At 40.7% G+C, this 19,351-nt stretch overlaps 1 protein-coding gene across 1 annotated transcript; it reads left to right on the top strand.

Annotated features, from left to right (window-relative positions):
• Positions 1-1,449: 1,449 nt before the first annotated feature.
• fbxl20 (F-box and leucine-rich repeat protein 20) lies at positions 1,450-19,051 on the top strand. The gene is made up of 15 exons (XM_006798260.3): positions 1,450-1,748; positions 6,560-6,621; positions 7,449-7,503; positions 7,619-7,693; positions 8,604-8,698; positions 8,831-8,899; positions 8,986-9,081; positions 9,449-9,575; positions 9,995-10,069; positions 11,377-11,507; positions 11,876-11,936; positions 12,072-12,116; positions 12,205-12,261; positions 12,387-12,599; positions 15,634-19,051. Exons 1-15 carry the CDS (start codon positions 1,707-1,709, stop codon positions 15,739-15,741), a joined length of 1,311 nt encoding a protein of 436 aa, XP_006798323.1. The 5' UTR covers positions 1,450-1,706; the 3' UTR covers positions 15,742-19,051.
• Positions 19,052-19,351: the final 300 nt, after the last annotated feature.

Genomic DNA, 19,351 nt, shown 5'->3' with positions numbered 1-19,351 from the left:
GCAAGACTTATCAGACCAGGTAATATTTTTCCAAGGTTTGATGTATTGTGCATTCATGATTGCTCTTCATAGATTGGTTGTGATGAGTGGTTATTTGAGTGGCTGTTGCCTTTCACACAGCTTGAAGCAGTCTGGCCACTCTCCTCTTACCTCTGACATCAACAAGCCATTTTCACCCAGAGAACTGCTGCTCACTGGATATTTCCTCTTTATTTTGGACCATTCCCTGTAAACCCTAGAAAGAGTTGTGTGGGAAAATCCCTGTAGATCAGCAGTTTCTAAAATACTCACACCAGACTGTCTGGCACCAACAATCAAGTTACATACAAAATCACTTAAATAACTTTTTCTTCTCCAGTCTGATGATAAATCTGAACTTCAACAAGTCTACTTGACAATTCTAGCAGCTTAAATGCATTGAGTTGTTGCCATGCAATTGGTTGATTAAATAGCTGCATTAAAGAGCGCTTGAACAGATGTATCTAATAAAGTGGCCAGTGAGTAAAGAACAAAAGATGCAAAGGTCCTCTTCAAATTCAAACCTTGGGATTAACCCCCCCCCCCCAAAAAAAAAAAAAAGTATATTATTTACACATGCTTTAAAAGGGGGTTCTTTATCCTTAGGGGCATCAGGAGATAATTGTTCAATTAAAAAATTTTTAAAGTTACAGAGCACCAGACCCCTGTCAAACACTACTATTTGCGTATTAGAAATTAAGAGAACATATTAGCTATCACTAGCTTTGCTATAGATATATTGAATGCTCAGTGTTGTCTGGCGTGTTAGTTTTACGCTCTACGATGACGCAGTATTACGAGCTGTCTTCCTTGGATGCTGATTGGGCCCGCTGTTGAAGAGGGGTGTGCTCGAGGAGAAACGAGGAAGTGGCGTTTCCCTATTGCAATAACAAAGTTGGAATGTTTAATAGCAGCAGATGAGATAGAATAATCTAAAAACGAGTGTTAACCGTTACGTTAATAAAATGCGGAACTCACAGCTTCTATTCTGGTTTTAATACTTTAATACAGTGGAAAGGTCTTCAAGTGGCAGTACTCATATCAGACATGCACTTCACTTTAGATGTTTTTGTTTCATACTATAAGAGAAATAATTTTTTAGCCTATGTTTTCTCACAAAGTCCGTATGAACTTTAAGTCTGATCTAACTTTTTAATTATCACATGTGGCCCCAAACCCTCGATAGGTATTCATGCTACGTGTGCGGGCAAATGGTTGACACCCCACTTTGATATTTATATTTGCTCCTCTGTGAGCTTTGGTTAAAGGAGCAGCCTGCGAGCAAGAAATAGTGCGCACTGAGCTAGGTCATTATATTTATTATTTTTCATATTAATGTTAAATTTATTTATTATGGATGTAGGGGTTGTACCGGCTGAATTTTAGTCTGCCCCACTGCTGTCGGGCTATTGTGTGGATGGATAGAAAGCTGTGCTTATAGGGGGAGGAGGGTGAGGGCGAATCGAGCTGATAAGAGAAGTGGCTTATGGCTGGCTGGCTGCTGCTCGTAACCCATATATTTTGTTTTTATCGGTAACAAGAGGTTTTGTGGTTCGTGGAACAGGTCAAAATACATCAAACCACCGGAGCTACCGAGAGGACGGTAGCATGATAATCGTGGAGAGGGCCCGTATCTGCATTTTACTGCGCCTACACCGAATCCATTGAGTCGGTTACCAGCGTCCGACATGGGGAAGGAGGTAAATGGTGTTTCGCGGAGCCGGTTTGAGGTGAGTTAATTATTTCCATTAACTGACAGTCACTGAGACACATTTAAAATAGCCGATATAACCGCTACGATCCGGGCCTGCGTGTTGACTGTTGCTATAATTATTATAAAACTGCGCTTATGGGGAGGCTATTGATGCAGCTTCCGCAGTCAGTATTTGGGATTAGGTCAAACACTGTTGTGTTGTTCAAGCAACGAGGCCTGGCGTGGAGAAGACGCACGTCAGTATTTTCCACTAAAGCCGACGTGCTGCTCGCAGCCACTTTCAAGGCATTTTGAGTGCTCTTTAAACGTTGTCCTCGTTTCCCTTTGCGCCGTCAAAACAAAGACAATGAGGCTACACAGAGCACGCTGAGGAAAGCTTCGACACACGTCAACATAATGAGCAGAAGTGGAGGATTTAGTGGTTTCACTTTGAAAAGAAGCTGCTTAAAATTATCCTTATATGCAGGATTGTTATGTTCCCCCCTTCTCTCTTTTGAGACCTTGTTATGTATGCTATATCTATAGCCGCTGCGGCGGTGGTGGCCTCAGTCTGCTACCTGCACCCGGTGTTAGCACAAAATATCTGAAAATAGTGCCGAGCTATTACAGTGTAACACACATCATAACCTATATTCGTCTCAAAAGGCCCATATGTACGCTGTCTACCTACAGTGTCGTTGTTGGGTTTTTTTTCCCCCAATGCAAGGCTATTACCATAAACTTTGTGTCGCAGCCGCGCAAGCGTAGCTCAATATTTTGGTGCGAACTTGTATACAAACAAATGTATCCGGCCACTGACATTGGCCTGTATAGCCCGAGCATTTGATGTTGTTTAATCCCCAGCTAGCGTGGGATTTGTGTGTGTGGTTTTATTTATTTTTAACGGTGAACAGCTGACGACTCAGAGGACTCAGGCCGTTACCTTCTGGCCCGACAGCTGCGGTGGAGCTGCTGTTTAAAGGTATCTGGATTTAGGAGAGGGGAGAAGCGGAAATGGCGACGTTTTGCCTTCAAGATAAAAGTGTTTCTATTTTTCGACCATTCTGTAGTTAAGGTTTTGTGTGTTGTTGTTGTTTTGTGTAGTTCGCAAATTTATGTACTTGTTTGTTTGTTTGTTTTTTAAAAAAACAAACAAACTTGAATTTCTTCAAGACAAAAGGCCAATAAATTAATTTTGATTAAATTTGATCTATTATAGCACCAATTCACAGCAACAGTTGCCTCAGGGCACTTTTATATTGTAAGGTAAAGATCGTCAATTTTTTTAAAGAAACCCCAACGATAATATGACCACCAATGAGGGAGCACTTGGCAACAGTGGCAAGGAAACACTGAATTTTAACCTCTGGCAGAACCATGCTCGTGGAGGGACAGCCATCCACTGTGACCAGTTGTGGGAGCAGAGAGAGATGGCAGAAAAGGCGAACTATGGGAGATAAGCTGAATTTAATAATTACCAACATGCAGTTGTGGTGTATGGACACATGGAGGGTGAAAAGAAATGAGTGGAGAGGAAATGGTCAGTGTATCATGGGAAGCCATGCAGGAGCTGGATAGTTGAAGGCTCTGCTTCCTATTCTACTAATCTGATTTTTAGGAAGTAAAGAAAAAAATCTGGGTATCGACATATCAGCCAGCAGTATGAAAATGGATGTTTTCATTTCTTATTAACTTTTAAGCAGTCTAGTCAAAACACTAGATAATAACTTAAAGTGAAGATGCCGCTGGACTTTGCACCAGCAAACGATTAGCTGTGATATGATCATTTGGGGGCATCAGCTGCTACTGTTCCATCATATCCCATTGAACATACAAGTTGTACTTGGGTGTTTCAAGGAACCAATGCCAATCATGACAATATTAGATGCTGAGTGACAAACTGAGTCCAAAGTTACATGTTTGTCATCCAGAAGACTGCAGTTTGTGTCCTGTTTGTTCTTACCCACTATGTGAAGGAGTCCACTAAGACAAGCTAAGATAAGATGCGACGTAATTATTTAGCCAGGATTTGGGGAAATTCTTCAGTTACAACAGTTAAAAAACTAAAGTCAATGTAACAGAAATAGGAATATGTATCTAAAATAAACCTGGTATCTTGATAAGGTAAAGACTAATCTGAAATATAAATGCATATGTTAAAGAAAAATAAGTATAGTTTTAAATATTCACAAAATACTTATAAATAGAATATATAACAAGTAAAATATTTTCAGATCAGCAACCATTTATATGTGGCAAGCATGATGTGTCATATTTGTTCCTATAACCTCATGCCAGTGCCAAAGGGCTGTTAATGTATGTCTGTGAGACTCTAGCTGTTGACATATCTGCAGTCTTTGACCCCTTGGGAATGGGGAAGGGCTGGGATTTTGCAAAAAGAATTGAGACTGTTTTAAACAATGAAGCTGCTCAGCTGGACAAACTATGTGAAGATTTGTAAATTACAGCTGTTGTTTTTTGTTTTTGACTTTTTTAAGTGGTTTGTGGTGGTGCAACATTTAGCACTGTCATCTCAAAGTGAGAAGGCCCTGGGTTCTGTGTGGAATTTGCTCGTTTGCCCCCGTGGCTCACAGATACTGCAGGTCAGAGTAATGGAAGTTGGGTTAATTGGTCATTCTAAATTGGCGATAGGAGTGTGGTCACACCGTGGCAGGGATCAACAGCTTCTGCCACTGTCAGTTGATGTTATTGGCCAAGTAATCTATCAGTTGGGCTTAATTTATGATATGAGCTAAACAAAGCCTTTGTTGTTCACTAACCTAGGATTATAATTCCAAGCAAATTTAACAAATGGTATGCTCAGTAGCTTTTAGGTTTTGGTGGTTAGTTATAAGAAGCTTGAAACCAAATATGCTGGCCGGTAAGTCATCAAAAATGCAGTCTGCCAGTGAGTGTTTTATTTTGAAAGGCAGGGAAGGAAGTTGTGTTAAATACACAGCTCTGCTGCAAGCACTGAGCTGTTGCACTTTTATTCTGTTAACAAAAGACCACCCAACAGACTGGAAAAATAGATACTTAAATGGCCACTCATTGTATTCACTAATTAGAAAGAGTATGTAAACAACTATTTTGGAGGTTTAAACTGGTTTAAATTTCTGACCTTAAACAGGTTCCTCAACTTCACCATATTTAGTTGTGCCTAATTCAATCTGTGCATGTATGCAATAATAACCTAAAACTCAAATATAAGCCCCTCCTATCGAGCAAACGACCAGGATTTAATTATTTATTGCCAGGAAGGAACATATACACATTTCCTAAAAATAAAATTACCCTTTGCCTCTGCAGTGGTTTACTACAAACTACAGAACACCCAGCTTGGTTTTTTTTTTGTTTGTTTGTTTGTTTGTTTGTTTTAACCCCCTGCATTACTGTTTATAACTGAGCAGTGGCCGAAACATAATGGTCACATTCATACTGCATCATTTTATGGTAGATTACAAAAGGGTACTGTGTATGGCTGTTGACCACGGACATCTGCTTCTTTTGAAACGGCCCTGGATTATTTGGCCAGAAAGAAACGCTCTGGAAGGCGTGCTGTCAGAGTCAATTTGCCCCAAATCCAAACAGCAAATGTATGTCCCTTCTTACTCCCTCAAAATTTTACACGTCTGCGCTGGCAGGCAGCCCCCGCATACAGCTGTGTGTGTGTGTGTGTGTGTGTGCGCAGCTTGAGAAAGAGTTTGTGTTTTTATCAGAAAGACATAGAACAGCTTTGACCCCAAGATGCCTTATTTGTGTGTGCGCGTTTGTGTGTTTCGTAAAGATCCAGGCCTCAATTTCAACTGGCAGACGTGACAGTCTGTTTTTGTGAGTTGATGAATGGGTTTATGTGCACGTCCCTCAAAATCTGAAGCTATTGTGTGGCTTCAGGATAAACACCAATAATCAAAATAGAACTCTGCTGGGACCTTTAAATCATTCTCTTTGTTAAAACGGGGTAAATAAATCTTTCTTTTTGGAATTGGTGGTATTTGTTTCTATCAAGTAGTGCAAATAAGAATTGACAAACACCTTGTTGATCTTGTCATAAATCTTTTACCTCATGTAATTAACATGTGCCTTCTGCCACATTTTTATTTACAAGCCAGATCCGCCCCTGGTATAAACGCTTTGTTTTCTGAATCTTTGGAGAAAAATGGATTGAGCCAGATGTTACTTTATTCATCCTGTTGTGATTGAGTACGTGTTTCCAAGGACCATTGTCTCAACATCTTGCACTCAGTGATTTAGCACAGTATCATTTCCCACAAATTATGGGAACCCTAAATTCCTCAGTAAGAAGGGTGTGTGTAGTTGGGACTCAATAAATGCAAATTTATTGTCTCTTTGTTTACTGTGACTTTTTTTTCTCTGAATTAGACTCAAATTTGTGCTCACACAGCATGCAGTTATTTGTGTGGAAACCCATTAGCTTTTTGCTGAAGTGCAAATTATTTGTCTTAGAGTCACAAAAGATATATGGTACTGTAACCAATTCCAGTTTAAAGTTTCAGTACTTACTGTTTTGAACACTGGGTCGTACTCAATAGCACGTATACTAAGACGGATATGCATGCAGCAAAGATAACATGAAAGCATAGGCCAGCGCAGCCTTGTAGTTGACAGTACAAAGTCCCACCTCGCTGTGGCCTGTGTTGGTTTATCTTCTGTCACCCTTCGTGTTTTCTGGGAATTGACATTGAATCCGTCTCAGCTGATGAGATTACGATCTTTTATCCTTGCTTATGTGTTGGGGCCGTCCTTGAGTGAGGAGAGGGGATGAAAGGGGCCCCAGCCACTTTGTGATAGCCTCCAGGACTGATATTATCTTCTCCACCCTTTTAGATGTTCACAAATAGTGACGAGGCAGTCATCAATAAGAAGTTGCCTAAAGAGCTGTTGCTAAGGTGAGTGACATTTTGATGCACTTTAACTTACTTGCAGTTTTTTTTGTTTGTTTGTTTGTTTTTTGAGGAAAGCAAAATTTGCACGTTGAAATTTCCACAGTCACATTCGTGACTTTACTACGGCACAAAATCATACTCAAAGGCAGCACCTCCATCCTCTGTGTGTTACCCTAACACACGCAAATATTGTGTGTCTCACAATCATATCGTTTATGTTCACTTGCCCTTTTTAAACAAAGAGTCCAAACACTAGGATGCCAATTTCTCTTGGCTCTACACACCCACTGCTCAACCAGTGCTAAAAGCATGATTACAAACAGGTGCTCGTGGTTATAAAACTTTTAAATTGATTTGAGAGAAAAAAAAAAGGGGGGGTGCTCACAAGCCTCTTAACAAACAGAAAATGAAGGCCATAACTCAAACCTCGGCCTTGCCAGCCAAGCTGTCTGCGTTGCGGCTGCTGACTCTGTGCTGCTTGGCCTGGTGCAGTGCTGTGATTTGTGAGGCTGGCAGACTGCTGCAACTCACTGCATCCCTGCTTCAACCCCAATTCAGTTTTTTGCTGCATTGTAGGATCCTCTAATCGGTATCCAACTATATTCCTTAGAAAGAAATGCTTTCCCCGTCAGGACCTCACTTTAAGAAAACATATCTGTTCTGCAAGCTGGGAAATGTATTTTGATGACAGTAAAAGCAATATTAGCTGATTTAGTCAACACCACTCTGCTGTTAGGGGAAGCACACACAGGGTTGCGTTGAGGGCAGTAAAGAGGAAGCTTCTGGCAGCGGGGATCATGGTCTCTAAACCGTCCCTGTCTGTCTTCTAGAATCTTCTCCTTTCTGGATGTGGTGACACTCTGTCGCTGTGCCCAGGTCTCACGGGTGAGTCTGTGTTCACAAGGTGTGCGTGTGTGGTTTCAGTTATAGTATGTGTTCTGCGTGTGCATGCTAAATAACTCAGAATTTCTGTCCACTCCCCTCCACTCCCTGCTTTTAGTCCTGGAATGTTCTGGCCTTGGATGGCAGCAACTGGCAACGAATCGACCTCTTTGACTTTCAGAGGGACATTGAAGTTGGTTCATTTCATTATATCTTATTACTAACAGATGCGATCATAAATGTTTGCAACTCCAAATATTAAAAACGAAATCATGCTTCAAATTTGACCCATCTGCCCTTCATGGTAGTCTTCTTACGGAGAACTGTGCCCCTTAAAGTGCAGTTGCTATTATTTTGGGCCCTGCCTGGAAGTTCCACTTTTATCACCTTCATTGGATCTTCGGCTTGCAGTTTGTTTGGATCTCCTTGGGTGTATCAATAACCATCTATGGCCCTAGGTTTGAGCCCATCCCAGTCTCAACATAGTTTTAATTGTGAAGAAGATGATGAAGTCAGAGACTAATTTGATGAGCAGGATGGTTTGTGGGTGAAAACTGTTTGGGTATGGTGTAAAATTGCATTTTTAGTACCACAGTTCAGGTTATTTCAGTCATATGTCCTCCATAGAACAGCTCTGGGGAATAGTAGAACTCCACTTTGACAGTCTAACCCTGCAAGATGAATTCTCAACCCCATTAATGTGTAAAAAATAATAAATAAATAATGACCAGTATGCTCCTGGTTGTACTCCCCTTATAAGCAGCCATGGTCTGTGAGTCACAGAACAATTTCTAACCACCAGAACACATTAATGCTGTGTCAGTTTTGAGATCCATGGAGAAATCGCAGATACGTGGTTTATACGAACGTGACCTGCGATGAACTCTAAGAGACCAATGTAAAAATGGCTGGGAGGCTTTCTAGTGCAAGAGGAGTTGATCTTGAAGAGTAAATGAGCCAAATGTAAACCATGTCATCTTTGTTTGTTTTAGGTGGAGTCTGTGAACGTTATGATCGCAGCTTATATGTCACTTCATACTTGGTACTTTAAAAGTGCTGTAGAAACAAATACAACAGAAAGAGTATGTTTCTTTTTGTTGCAGGGTCGAGTGGTGGAGAATATTTCAAAGCGATGTGGGGGATTCCTTAGGAAGCTGAGCCTGCGGGGTTGCCTGGGTGTGGGTGACAGTGCCCTGAGGTGAGTTTAGTGAGGACCTCGCCTAATTGAAATTCTCATACTAGTTCAGACCTGAGGGGAGATAATGAGAGAAGTGCAGAATGACTGACATCACACAAATGTTTCTTTTTCTCTTTCTCTCTCTGTCTTTAGGACTTTCTCACAGAACTGCAGGAACATTGAGGTGCTTAATCTGAACGGTTGCACCAAGATCACAGACAGGTATAGTAACAGTCCACGCAGCAGTGCGGTTAATGTATCTAACATATCATAATACACTTTTTTATCACTGTATTGTTCTTCTGCAGCACGTGTAATAGCCTCAGTAAGTTTTGTCCAAAGCTAAAGCACCTGGACCTCGCCTCGTGTACCTCCATCACCAACCTTTCACTCAAAGCTCTCAGGTATGTTTTTCCACTAATTTTAAAGCACATATATCAAAGTGAACCTGTTGTGTCTGTTCTTTTTTGTCCCTCTCAAACATAATATTACAGTGGTGAATACCTTCTATTAAACATGACCATTTAGCTGAGTTCCAGAATAAATATATGAAGCCGGAAATTAGCTTAATAAGTCCCCTTCAATCCTATGTACCTATGTTGGCTATGATTAATTTTTTTCTTTTTAAACCTACACAAGTCACAGAAGAGATACGAATAATGTGAGAAGATTTCAATTTTGTTATGCATTTAACATTTCCCCTAAATGTCATTGCACCTTTCATCCTTTGCAAGTTTCTGCTGCTCACCCTTTTCTTTGTTCTATTCTCAGTGAGGGTTGTCCTTTGCTGGAGCAGCTGAACATTTCCTGGTGTGATCAAGTCACGAAGGATGGCATCCAGGCCCTGGTGCGCTCCTGCCCTGGTCTCAAATGTCTTTTCCTCAAGGGCTGCACCCAGGTACACATGTGATTATGTTATAATAAGTTGCTGGCAATTTCATTCTGTGTAACGTTTTATTGAGCACATTAGAAAACTTTTTTTTTTCCTTTCAGTTTCAAAGTAGTGACTTCTTAGGTGCTCTGTTTTCTATCGGTCAACACTGTAGTGAATAGGGTCCACTTTAATCTTAGACTTTTTGTCATCTTCACTTTCACTAGTTCTTCTTATTTATTGCTAGAAAAAGTGCAGCTGCACACATAAAAGAAAAACTTCCCGTGCAACAAAGCATACCATTAGGGACAGACATTGGATTAAAAAAAAAAAAAACAATAAATAAATAAAAAGAACAGTCTGCGCTGATTTAGACTTTTTCTTTTATGAAATTCCTTATTGAGATATCAGTTTTCTTTCTCAATGCTTCCCAATCTTTTCCACAGCTAGAAGACGAGGCCCTAAAGCATATCGGAGCTCACTGTCCGGAATTGGTCACATTGAACTTGCAGACATGCTCAGTAAGTACATTTAACAAGAGTAGAAGAAACACAGAACACGGACATCCAGACCCTAAAGCCTGCTCACACAATCCAGTTAGTCCCCTCTGCATCTCTTTCTCGTCTCACATCTCGTCTTTGATTTTTGTCATCGTTTCACTATAGCCTTCTTTTTGTTGCTGTCTGCTTTTTAGTATTTTTGTTTTCTTTTTCTGTTTTTCTAAGCAAGCTTTCTTTTACCTGTTCTTAACATGTATCTTATGAGTTTTCTAAAACAGCACAGTAGAAAGACACCATATCAATTGTTAAAACTAATTTTTAAAAATGTATGCTCTTTATGAATTTGATTAAATATTTCTTGACGGTTGTGTTGGGTAAATGCTCAAATGGAAAAGAGGGTAATTAAAAATAAAAACAGAACTAGGTTAAATACAAACTTGTAGGTGCTGTTTTAGAAAACTCACAAGATACTCTATGGGGCGATCGTGGCTCAAGAGTTGGGAGTTCGCCTTGTAAGACACCATTTTGGACACAGGGTTGTAAGACACAGTAGAAAGACACCATATCAATTGTTAAAACTAATTTTTAAAAATATATGCTCTTTATTAATTTGATTAAATATTTCTTGACGGTTGTGGTGGGTAAATGTTCAAATGGAAAAAAGGGTAATTAAAAATAAAAACAGAACTAGGTTAAATACAAACTTGTAGGTGCTGTTTTAGAAAACTCACAAGATACTCTATGGGGCGATCGTGGCTCAAGAGTTGGGAGTTCGCCTTGTAATCGGAAGGTTGCCGGTTCGAGCCCCGGCTTGGACAGTCTCGGTCGTTGTGTCCTTGGGCAAGACACTTCACCCGTTGCCTACTGGTGGTGGTCAGAGGGCCCGGTGGCGCCGGTGTCCGGCAGCCTCGCCTCTGTCAGTGCGCCTCAGGGTGGCTGTGGCTACAGTGTAGCTTGCCATCACCAGTGTGTGAATGGGTGGATGACTGGATATGTAAAGCGCTTTGGGGTCCTTAGGGACTAGTAAAGCGCTATATAAATACAGGCCATTTACCATTTACAAACTGTTTGTATTTAACCTAGAAAATAAAGAGAGAGAAAGTGATGCTTTCATATTAATATGAAGTGACTTTGATATTATTCTGCTTTTCGTTATAGTTTGTATAACTGATTTTGGACACAGGGTTGTACACTGTTTGCTTTTGCACATCTACCAGAGAGCACAACACACAGAAGTTTTGCCTGGCATGTTTTTACATTTCACAGTGGATGTTGATTTGATTCACTTCCCTCATACACAAACACGTACTGTGTCTTTCTGTGAGCAGCAGATCACAGATGAGGGGCTCATCACAATTTGCCGGGGTTGTCACCGCCTGCAGTCTCTGTGTGTGTCAGGTTGTGGCAACATCACAGATGCCATCTTGCATGCTCTGGGACAGAACTGCCCCCGCCTCAGGTGACGTCACACACCTACACATCAAACTTTGTTCTGAGTTTTGCGAGAAACTGCAAAATATTTAATTGGTTTTACATAAAATCTTTGTTTCAAGAGTGTTTATCCTGGCTGCCTGATGTTTGGGAGACTGTTCGTACGCTTTCAAATTCCAAAAAGAAAGACCTGAATTCTCATTTTAAGCTTAAAGATTGCAGGATTGAGGTAATGGAATGGAAATAAAAGATATTACACTGACCCGTCTGCAGTACAGATATCTTGAGGCCTGTGACTATAGAGCCAGTTACCTTTTTAAGTGTGAAAGAACTCAAAATTTTGGACTCTAAGTGATCCTTCAACTGTATAACTCTTCATTGTGTTCCTCCTTTTAGAATATTAGAAGTGGCTCGCTGCTCTCAGCTTACAGATGTGGGCTTCACTACATTAGCAAGGGTGAGTGTGGTGTCTGCCTCTTGGTTGCATTGCAGATAAATGGCAAGCAGAACTTTGGATCCAACAAAATCCTTTAACATGCATAAATCCATAGTGATTATGCAATCTCTCTTCTTCTGTTATTTCTCTCTATAGAATTGTCACGAGCTTGAGAAGATGGATTTAGAAGAATGTGTGCAGGTAAATAAACAATATGGTATATAATGGTTGAACTGTTTTCTCCTTTTCTTCGCTTAAGAGAATTGTGTTTCTTTCACTTTTGCATCAGATCACAGATGGAACACTCATCCAGTTATCTATCCACTGCCCCCGTTTGCAAGTCCTGGTAAGTGTGTGCTTGCCACTCAAACATATTTTGCTCCTGCAGCATTTTCAAGCATAATGTCATGGCTGTTTTCATAGACAGTTTAGTAATAGACCATTTGTATTGGTACCACAATGTTCCTGCAGAGTCTGTCCCACTGTGAGCTGATTACTGATGATGGCATCAGACACCTCGGCAGCGGCCCCTGTGCTCACGACCGTCTGGAGGTGATAGAGCTGGACAACTGCCCCCTGATCACAGATGCCTCACTGGAGCACCTGAAGAGTTGCCATAGTCTGGATCGCATCGAGCTCTATGACTGCCAGCAGATCACTCGCGCCGGTATTAAGAGACTAAGGGTGAGTTGTGTGGGCTACGAGTAATGAGTAAGTGCTTGTTCAGTTGCAGAATGTATGGTAAACACGAATTGTACTGCTGATGTAAATGTATTCAATTTCTTTTTGAGCCTATACTGAATAAATCTTACCACACTTGTGAAAAAAACAATTTTCATAGGACTGTAAGCAGCCCTGTGGGGTAAAAAACCCTAAATACATCCTTACTGCTTCTTCTTGAGTAAATAGCAGCCGGGTGTTCCTAGTCAAACGCACCTGTTTAACTGATCATCAGCTAATGTGACCCCCACTATGAAAGCAGATGTTTCATAGTCAGTGTTGGGGAGTAACGGAATACATGTACCGCCGTTACGTATTTAAAATACAAAATATGAGTAACTGTATTCCGTTACAGTTACCGTTTAAAAAGGTGGTATTTAGAATACAGTTACTTTGTTGATATAAATGGATTACACGGCGGTACTTCCCTGTTTCATATTGTGGCGGGTCAGGACTGTTTGGGTTTTGTTTGACAGCTACGTTCTGTTGTTCCAGGTGGCAGCGTTACGGTTGCCATGGTTACAGGGTGACGCTCTCTCTCTCTGCGTGTTTCCTGGGTGAGAGAGCGCCTGTTGTTGTTGTGCTAAGCTAATAGGCAGAATGCTACAGGTATAGCTCTAAAGAATGTAGCATCATAGGCAGTGTAGTCCGTGCTGCAGGGAGAATGGACTGCCATACACGTTATGTGTCTGTGAGCGAGGGAGGGAGAAAAAGGAAAAGTACGAGTTGTCATCGAACAAAAACGGGAGCTGGAAGCATGTAAATATAATAATAACCACTGCAGCCAAGAAGAGTGCCTGACGAGCCCAGTTGTAAGTAAGCTATTAAGACTCGACTGTACGCTGTGTTCGTGTTTTCCTCCAAAAACAATAAGTTCTGTTGGAGCAGCCTTTCAATGCCTCTCTCTGTCTCCTGCTAGCAAAGTTGACCCAGACAACAAAGTAAAGCTAGTTTTCGGCTTCGAGCCCGACACAGAACCCACCGTATTAGCCAGAGGTCCCTTTACTACGGTTCGGAGCCGCGGACCTTCAGTAACAGTAATAAATCACAGCAATAATACATTCACGTAGTTGTAAACAGCATGATAATATATTAAGTAATCCAAAGTATTCAGAATACGTTACACTCATTGAGTAACGTAACGGAATACGTTACAGAATACATTTTGGGGCATGTATTCTGTATTCTGTAATGGAATACATTTTAAAAGTAACCTTCCCAACACTGTTCATAGTAGAGTTCATAGTGATGTTTCATGGTATTTCCAGGAGTGGCGTTCCAGTCAATTTTCACTAAGATCACACGATGCAAAGAAAACCCAAGCACTAGATTTCAGACACTGCAGGTCTCAGTAAGCATTTTAAATGTTCATGACAGGACAATTGGGCAGAAATAAAAAAACACTAAACAGACATGGCTTGTTTGGAAGGTTTGCCAGTAGAAAGCCTTTCTCTCTAAAAATAGGCAGCACGGCTTAGGTTTGCAGATTTGCATCTGAATAAATCACAAGGCATCTGGAAGAATTTCAGATAAGATCAGCGTGAGCATGTATGGTGGAAACAAAGCACTGCATATTAGCAGTATCTAACTTTTAAACATTTTGCAGCCACAGGATCTGGGCACCTTGCAACCATTGAGTTGACCATGAACTCCTCTGTATACCAACATATTCTAGAGTCAAATGTGAGGCCATCTGTCCAAAAGCTAACTCTGAGCTGAAACTGGGTCATGCAGCAGGACAATGATCCCAAGCACAGCAGCAAGTCTACCACAGAATGGCTGAAAAAGAAAAGAATCAAGGTGTTGCAAAGGCACAGCCAAAGTCCAGACGTAAGCCTGACTGAAATGCTGTGGCCGTACTTTAAGCGAGCTGTGCATAAAAAAGTGTTGTAAAGAAGGGTGCGACGTTCCTCCTCCAACATTCCTCCTCAGCAATGTTAGAGATGAATAAAGTCATCTTGAAAACAACTGATTCAGTTTATTGCTACTAAAGACGGTTCAACAATTTAGTGAATCATGGGATGGGTGTGTAGTTTTTTTTACAGGATTGTTTTTTTTGTTTGTTTGTTTTTACAAAAAAAAAAAAAAATTCTCCACATGACCATTTGTTAAAATCCAAATGTCTGTCTCAGCTAGAGCAGACATTTAACTACCTAGCACAAAGTTTGTGTGATGTTCATGTTAACCTGTGTGTTGAGTTTTGACACTGGTGTATGCTCTACCCAGGCACCAGGCTTTGTAAAAAGCCTACAGAATATTTCAAGTAGTGGTAACAAGTAAAACAGACAACTCCTGTCGTGTGTAATGTATAAGGAAAGGGACAACTAAATACAATGTCTGGACTTGATTCTCCCGACATTGTCCAGAGTTCTTGTGTGAAACCACTATGGATGTTGTTTACCTTTTTAAACAATGCTGTGTAGCAAGAGCACAAACACTAACACAAAGGTATTGCATTCTTAGAGTTGCTTTGTCAGTCAAGCCATTTGTCCTTTTACAGAAGAATGCTGAAAATGCAAACTACTATCACTATTGATGTAGGAGGTTAGAGTGGTGCTCTCTAACCTTTCCTCCTCATCAGCGTGATCACTAAGTATAGATGTAATGCAGAGGGTGGAATCAGACAACACAGATTCATGCATTTTGTCCAAATGAAACTCTGAGTCATCGATCCACCCACATGAAGTGATGAATCAAAACTTAAGCTGTGAAAAACAAACGGTCTCCTTGACAGCAGTGAGTGAACACTCTGTCCAGATCAAGTCAGACTTCACTGAATCCTATGTTAGTCTTTGAATTTGAATAAAAATCAGACATAGCTGTGTCGACAGCAGTTTGACATTGTTTTTGAACAATGAAACAAAAATAAACTTGAGGTTTGCAGCAAAGCTATAGCTACTGGTGTACTAAATGTCCCAGAACAGCTTTCCACATATTTGTACGAGCGATTAATACATTTCCATCTGTTTCTCTCTCGTTTGTGTTTTTTTTACTACAGACTCATCTGCCTAACATCAAAGTGCATGCATACTTCGCTCCTGTCACTCCACCCCCCTCAGTCGGGGGCAGCCGTCAGAGGTTTTGCCGCTGCTGTGTCCTGCTATGATGTAAAGCGAACAGCCCCCTCTTCCCTCTCGCTGTGTCCCTCGTACATGCTCCCTGCAGCCAGTCACTTGACCCCTGACCTGCTCCCCTCCCCACCACTCCTGGCCCCTTGTCACAGACTACATGCTGGTGTGTCCCCCTTTTGGAGCTGCAGAGAGAGGGAGAGAGCCAAACAACACTACAGGGTCTTGGGTAACTTTCCCCAAAACGTTCTTAAATCTTACCACTGCACACAAACAGAACATATACAACAGGCTTTAATACAAGCTCAAGTGAAGAGACACATTTACACAGATTAACTTTTGGAGGACATTCCTGGGCTGTGTTCAGTGGACACACCAGTATTACAAAGACGTTTTATGTTTTGAAAAATGTTATCACCATTAAGGGATTTAACTCGTCATCAAATGAAGTACAACAAAAAATCCTAACGAATCTTCAAACGGGAAACCATTACAGCTTTTTACTTATCAAGCACTTTGAGCTTTTAAACATGGCTGAAAGATTCCACTCAAACTCCCAAACACAATTCCCTTAGTGTTTAAAGGTCAACTCAACAGCTACCTCTAGACGGGAACTGCACTTGAGTACGACCAGTGTTCGCTTGGTTCTACAGGCTGTTTATTTCAAAAGAGGGGCAGCGATGTAGCCACCTAACTGCCAACATCCCCACAAGAATGCAGCAGAAACTTTGATTTTTTTTTTAATGTTATTTTATTAAGAATACTTGCAGCTATTTGCACTTACAATAAAGCAATGATGAGACACTTTACAAAACCGGCATCTCAAAATTGAAGACTACTAACAACTAACAACACACACACATAAATAAAAAAAAAAAAAAAAAAATCTTCAATTAACGCATACACTGCGCTTGCAGCGAATATGCCCTCACCTCTCTCTGTCTCTCTCTGTTACAATCAGAAGCTTCAATATAGTGCAGAGGAAAAATAAAAAAAGAAGACAAAGTTGAATATTTTTCTAAAAATTGACAATTAAGGCTTACAAGTGGGGACTTGAGAAGATGCCAAATGTTGCATGTAACACCTCTAGTTTTTTAAAATCTCAATGTAAATACGTGAGGACTGCGGGAGTCAGAGAGTTGAAGCCAGATAAGCAGCAACATGATGATTTGAGACGGGGCAGAAATTACCGTCGATGAGTCTTTCTGAGGAGTCTCGAGCATGCTTGTTTACGTGCAGATGTGCGTGAGAATATGTGCTGGAGCTTTTGGAGAGTAAAAAAAAAAAAGACCCAGTACTCGATATGGAGTGAGACAAACTGATGCTGGCATGTGAAGGCTCATGTCAACAAAAGAAGACGTTAAAAAGATACTTTTTTTTTTTTCTTTTCTCTTTTGTCAACAAAAAAGGTCCGACCGCATTAATTCATGGTGTCAGACCAGGACAATGGAAAGAAAAAGCCAACTGAAAACAATCAAAGTAAAGCTATTTTCAGTTAGTTTGATTTCATTAAGTCGACCTTGTTTTCAAGTCCTTGATGGTTCCAATGACGAGGAACTGGTGAACCCCACGCAGTGGCGAAAGGATGTGCTTGATGTTGGAGTGGCATCTGCGACTCCTCAACTTCTATGAGGCCTTGCAGGGGACGGAGTGATAGTGTGCTGCACCCTGCCACCTGTGACCTCCTCCGTCTGTCTGGGACCAGTGATGCTGCAGGAGGTTACAACCAGATCAGACTGGTGGAGGAAGTTGACTGAATCTTGAGCGCACAGCTCTGGCCTGCTGACAGATATGATGGAATGATTTTTGTCACAAAAGAGGGCTATAATGGACTTCAGCCCCCTCCCCTGCCCTTTAAAGTATTGGCGCCTTTTCTTATGGATTATCTTGTCCTACACTTGCACCGGCTTCATTCATGATCTTCTGTTCCCTTTTCATTTTATAAATGTGTCTTTTACTGCTTTTCTCCTCTACACGATTTTCCTCTGGAGCTTTCTTTGTTTTTCTGTTTTGCTGTGGTTTGGATTCTGCCTGTTTGTGTTTGAAGTCACAAGTTCAGTGTCTCCAAGTTGAGTTTGAGCCCTCTTCCAGTCCTTAGTTTTGATCTGATGGAGTTTGTTTTTATCCAGAGTTTATTGTTAGTTAATGTCCAGAGTGTAGTCTTTGTCCAGGAGAAGTGTTCGCACCAGTGCAATTGTTTGAAATGTTAAATGTGAGTCAGATTTCTTTTTATTTTTTTTAATCTAGGGCTAACGGTCACAATGACGTGTATGTATGACATACGGTCTGCTTATTGAATGTTTCCATCAAGGAGAAGGACGGAAAGATTTTCTTTTTCCCCCCCGTTAAGTGTGCTTTTTCTCTTCTTCATTTTTATGCCTTGCTGTTCCAAATGGGATCCATCCCATAATGCACCTATCCAAATGCTTCAATACAACAAAAACAGGAAAACTCACTGCAAAATTTTGATTACCTGCAAATGTCCCTGTGCTTTGGTTGTGATGTGCTCAGCAACAGGCATCTATCACCCAAAACGCAGAGTGATGATTCTGTTCGGTGTGTCTGCGTGCGATTTGACAGCTATGACAAGCAGGATAATACAAGCCGAGATGAATCCAGTGTAATCCAGTCTGATCTGTTTTGTTTGAATGGGGTTTATGGGGGATTAGAGAAGAACCAAGAGTCAAAAATGGTGGAGTAATGTAATGCGCTCTGTCACTGTGCTCTGGTTTTAAGACAGTTAACTCAAGGAAAAAGAAAGTCAGGGAATCTAGTCTGTGAGCTGGGATGTCAAACCTGCTTGTCCTCGTCGTGCACTGGCTAAGTCATAAACGCATGCCGACAACATGGACTACAACTAATAGTACTCAACTTGCTCCTGAAGGATTTATATATGTACAAAAGAAATGACTTGTCACTTGTTGTTTTGTTTTTTTGTTTGTTTTTTTCCTTCTTTTTTCATGGTACAGAAATACACTACAGGCTCTACACAGCAAAACACCAGACTTATTTTCCCTTACAGTAACAAAACACCTTGTGTGTGTGCGTGTGTCAGATCTTCCACCAGTTTACACAGAAGTCGAGCTGTTACGCTCTGGGTCCGTTTGTTTGATCCTAAACACTGGAGTAAGGTTGTGGATAAGGACAGAGGCAGAGGGCAACAGGTGAACTTACAAGTGTGTGTTCAGGGTAGATTGGCACCTGAGATATTTAAACAAAAAAAAAGTTTTGACAATGACTGTAGTTAAATTACTGTAAATCTCTTTTTTCTTTTTTTTTTCTTTTTTTACAATTAACCGATTATAAATGAATATGTACGTATGAATAAATATATACCTATATTATTAAGAGTTGTTTGGACCTTGTTCTCACTTTGTGGTTAATGGTGGTTTATCATTGCAGCAGTAGATGGCACCAATGAGCCACTCTCCTCTCAGCTGCTATGATTTCAGCTCTCAGCTCATTTCAGGATCCAGTTCTGAATCAGCTATTCAATAAGTAATTGACTTGCTTCAGTTAGGAAGAAAACTGGTTAAACTAGAAGTCCCAGACTGGAATATATAATTATTATTAATATAATTTTTTGTAATTCTTTTTTTTTTCTTCAGCTATGTGTCAAATGGAAGTAAATGTGGCTGTCGTAAAGGA

The sequence above is a fragment of the Neolamprologus brichardi genome, chromosome 4 (assembly GCF_056152115.1).
Source record: "Neolamprologus brichardi isolate AB-2024 chromosome 4, ASM5615211v1, whole genome shotgun sequence".
Taxonomy (NCBI): Eukaryota; Metazoa; Chordata; class Actinopteri; order Cichliformes; family Cichlidae; genus Neolamprologus; species Neolamprologus brichardi.
The sequence above is the reverse complement of the archived record's forward strand: the minus strand, read 5'-3'. Positions and strand labels throughout refer to the sequence as shown.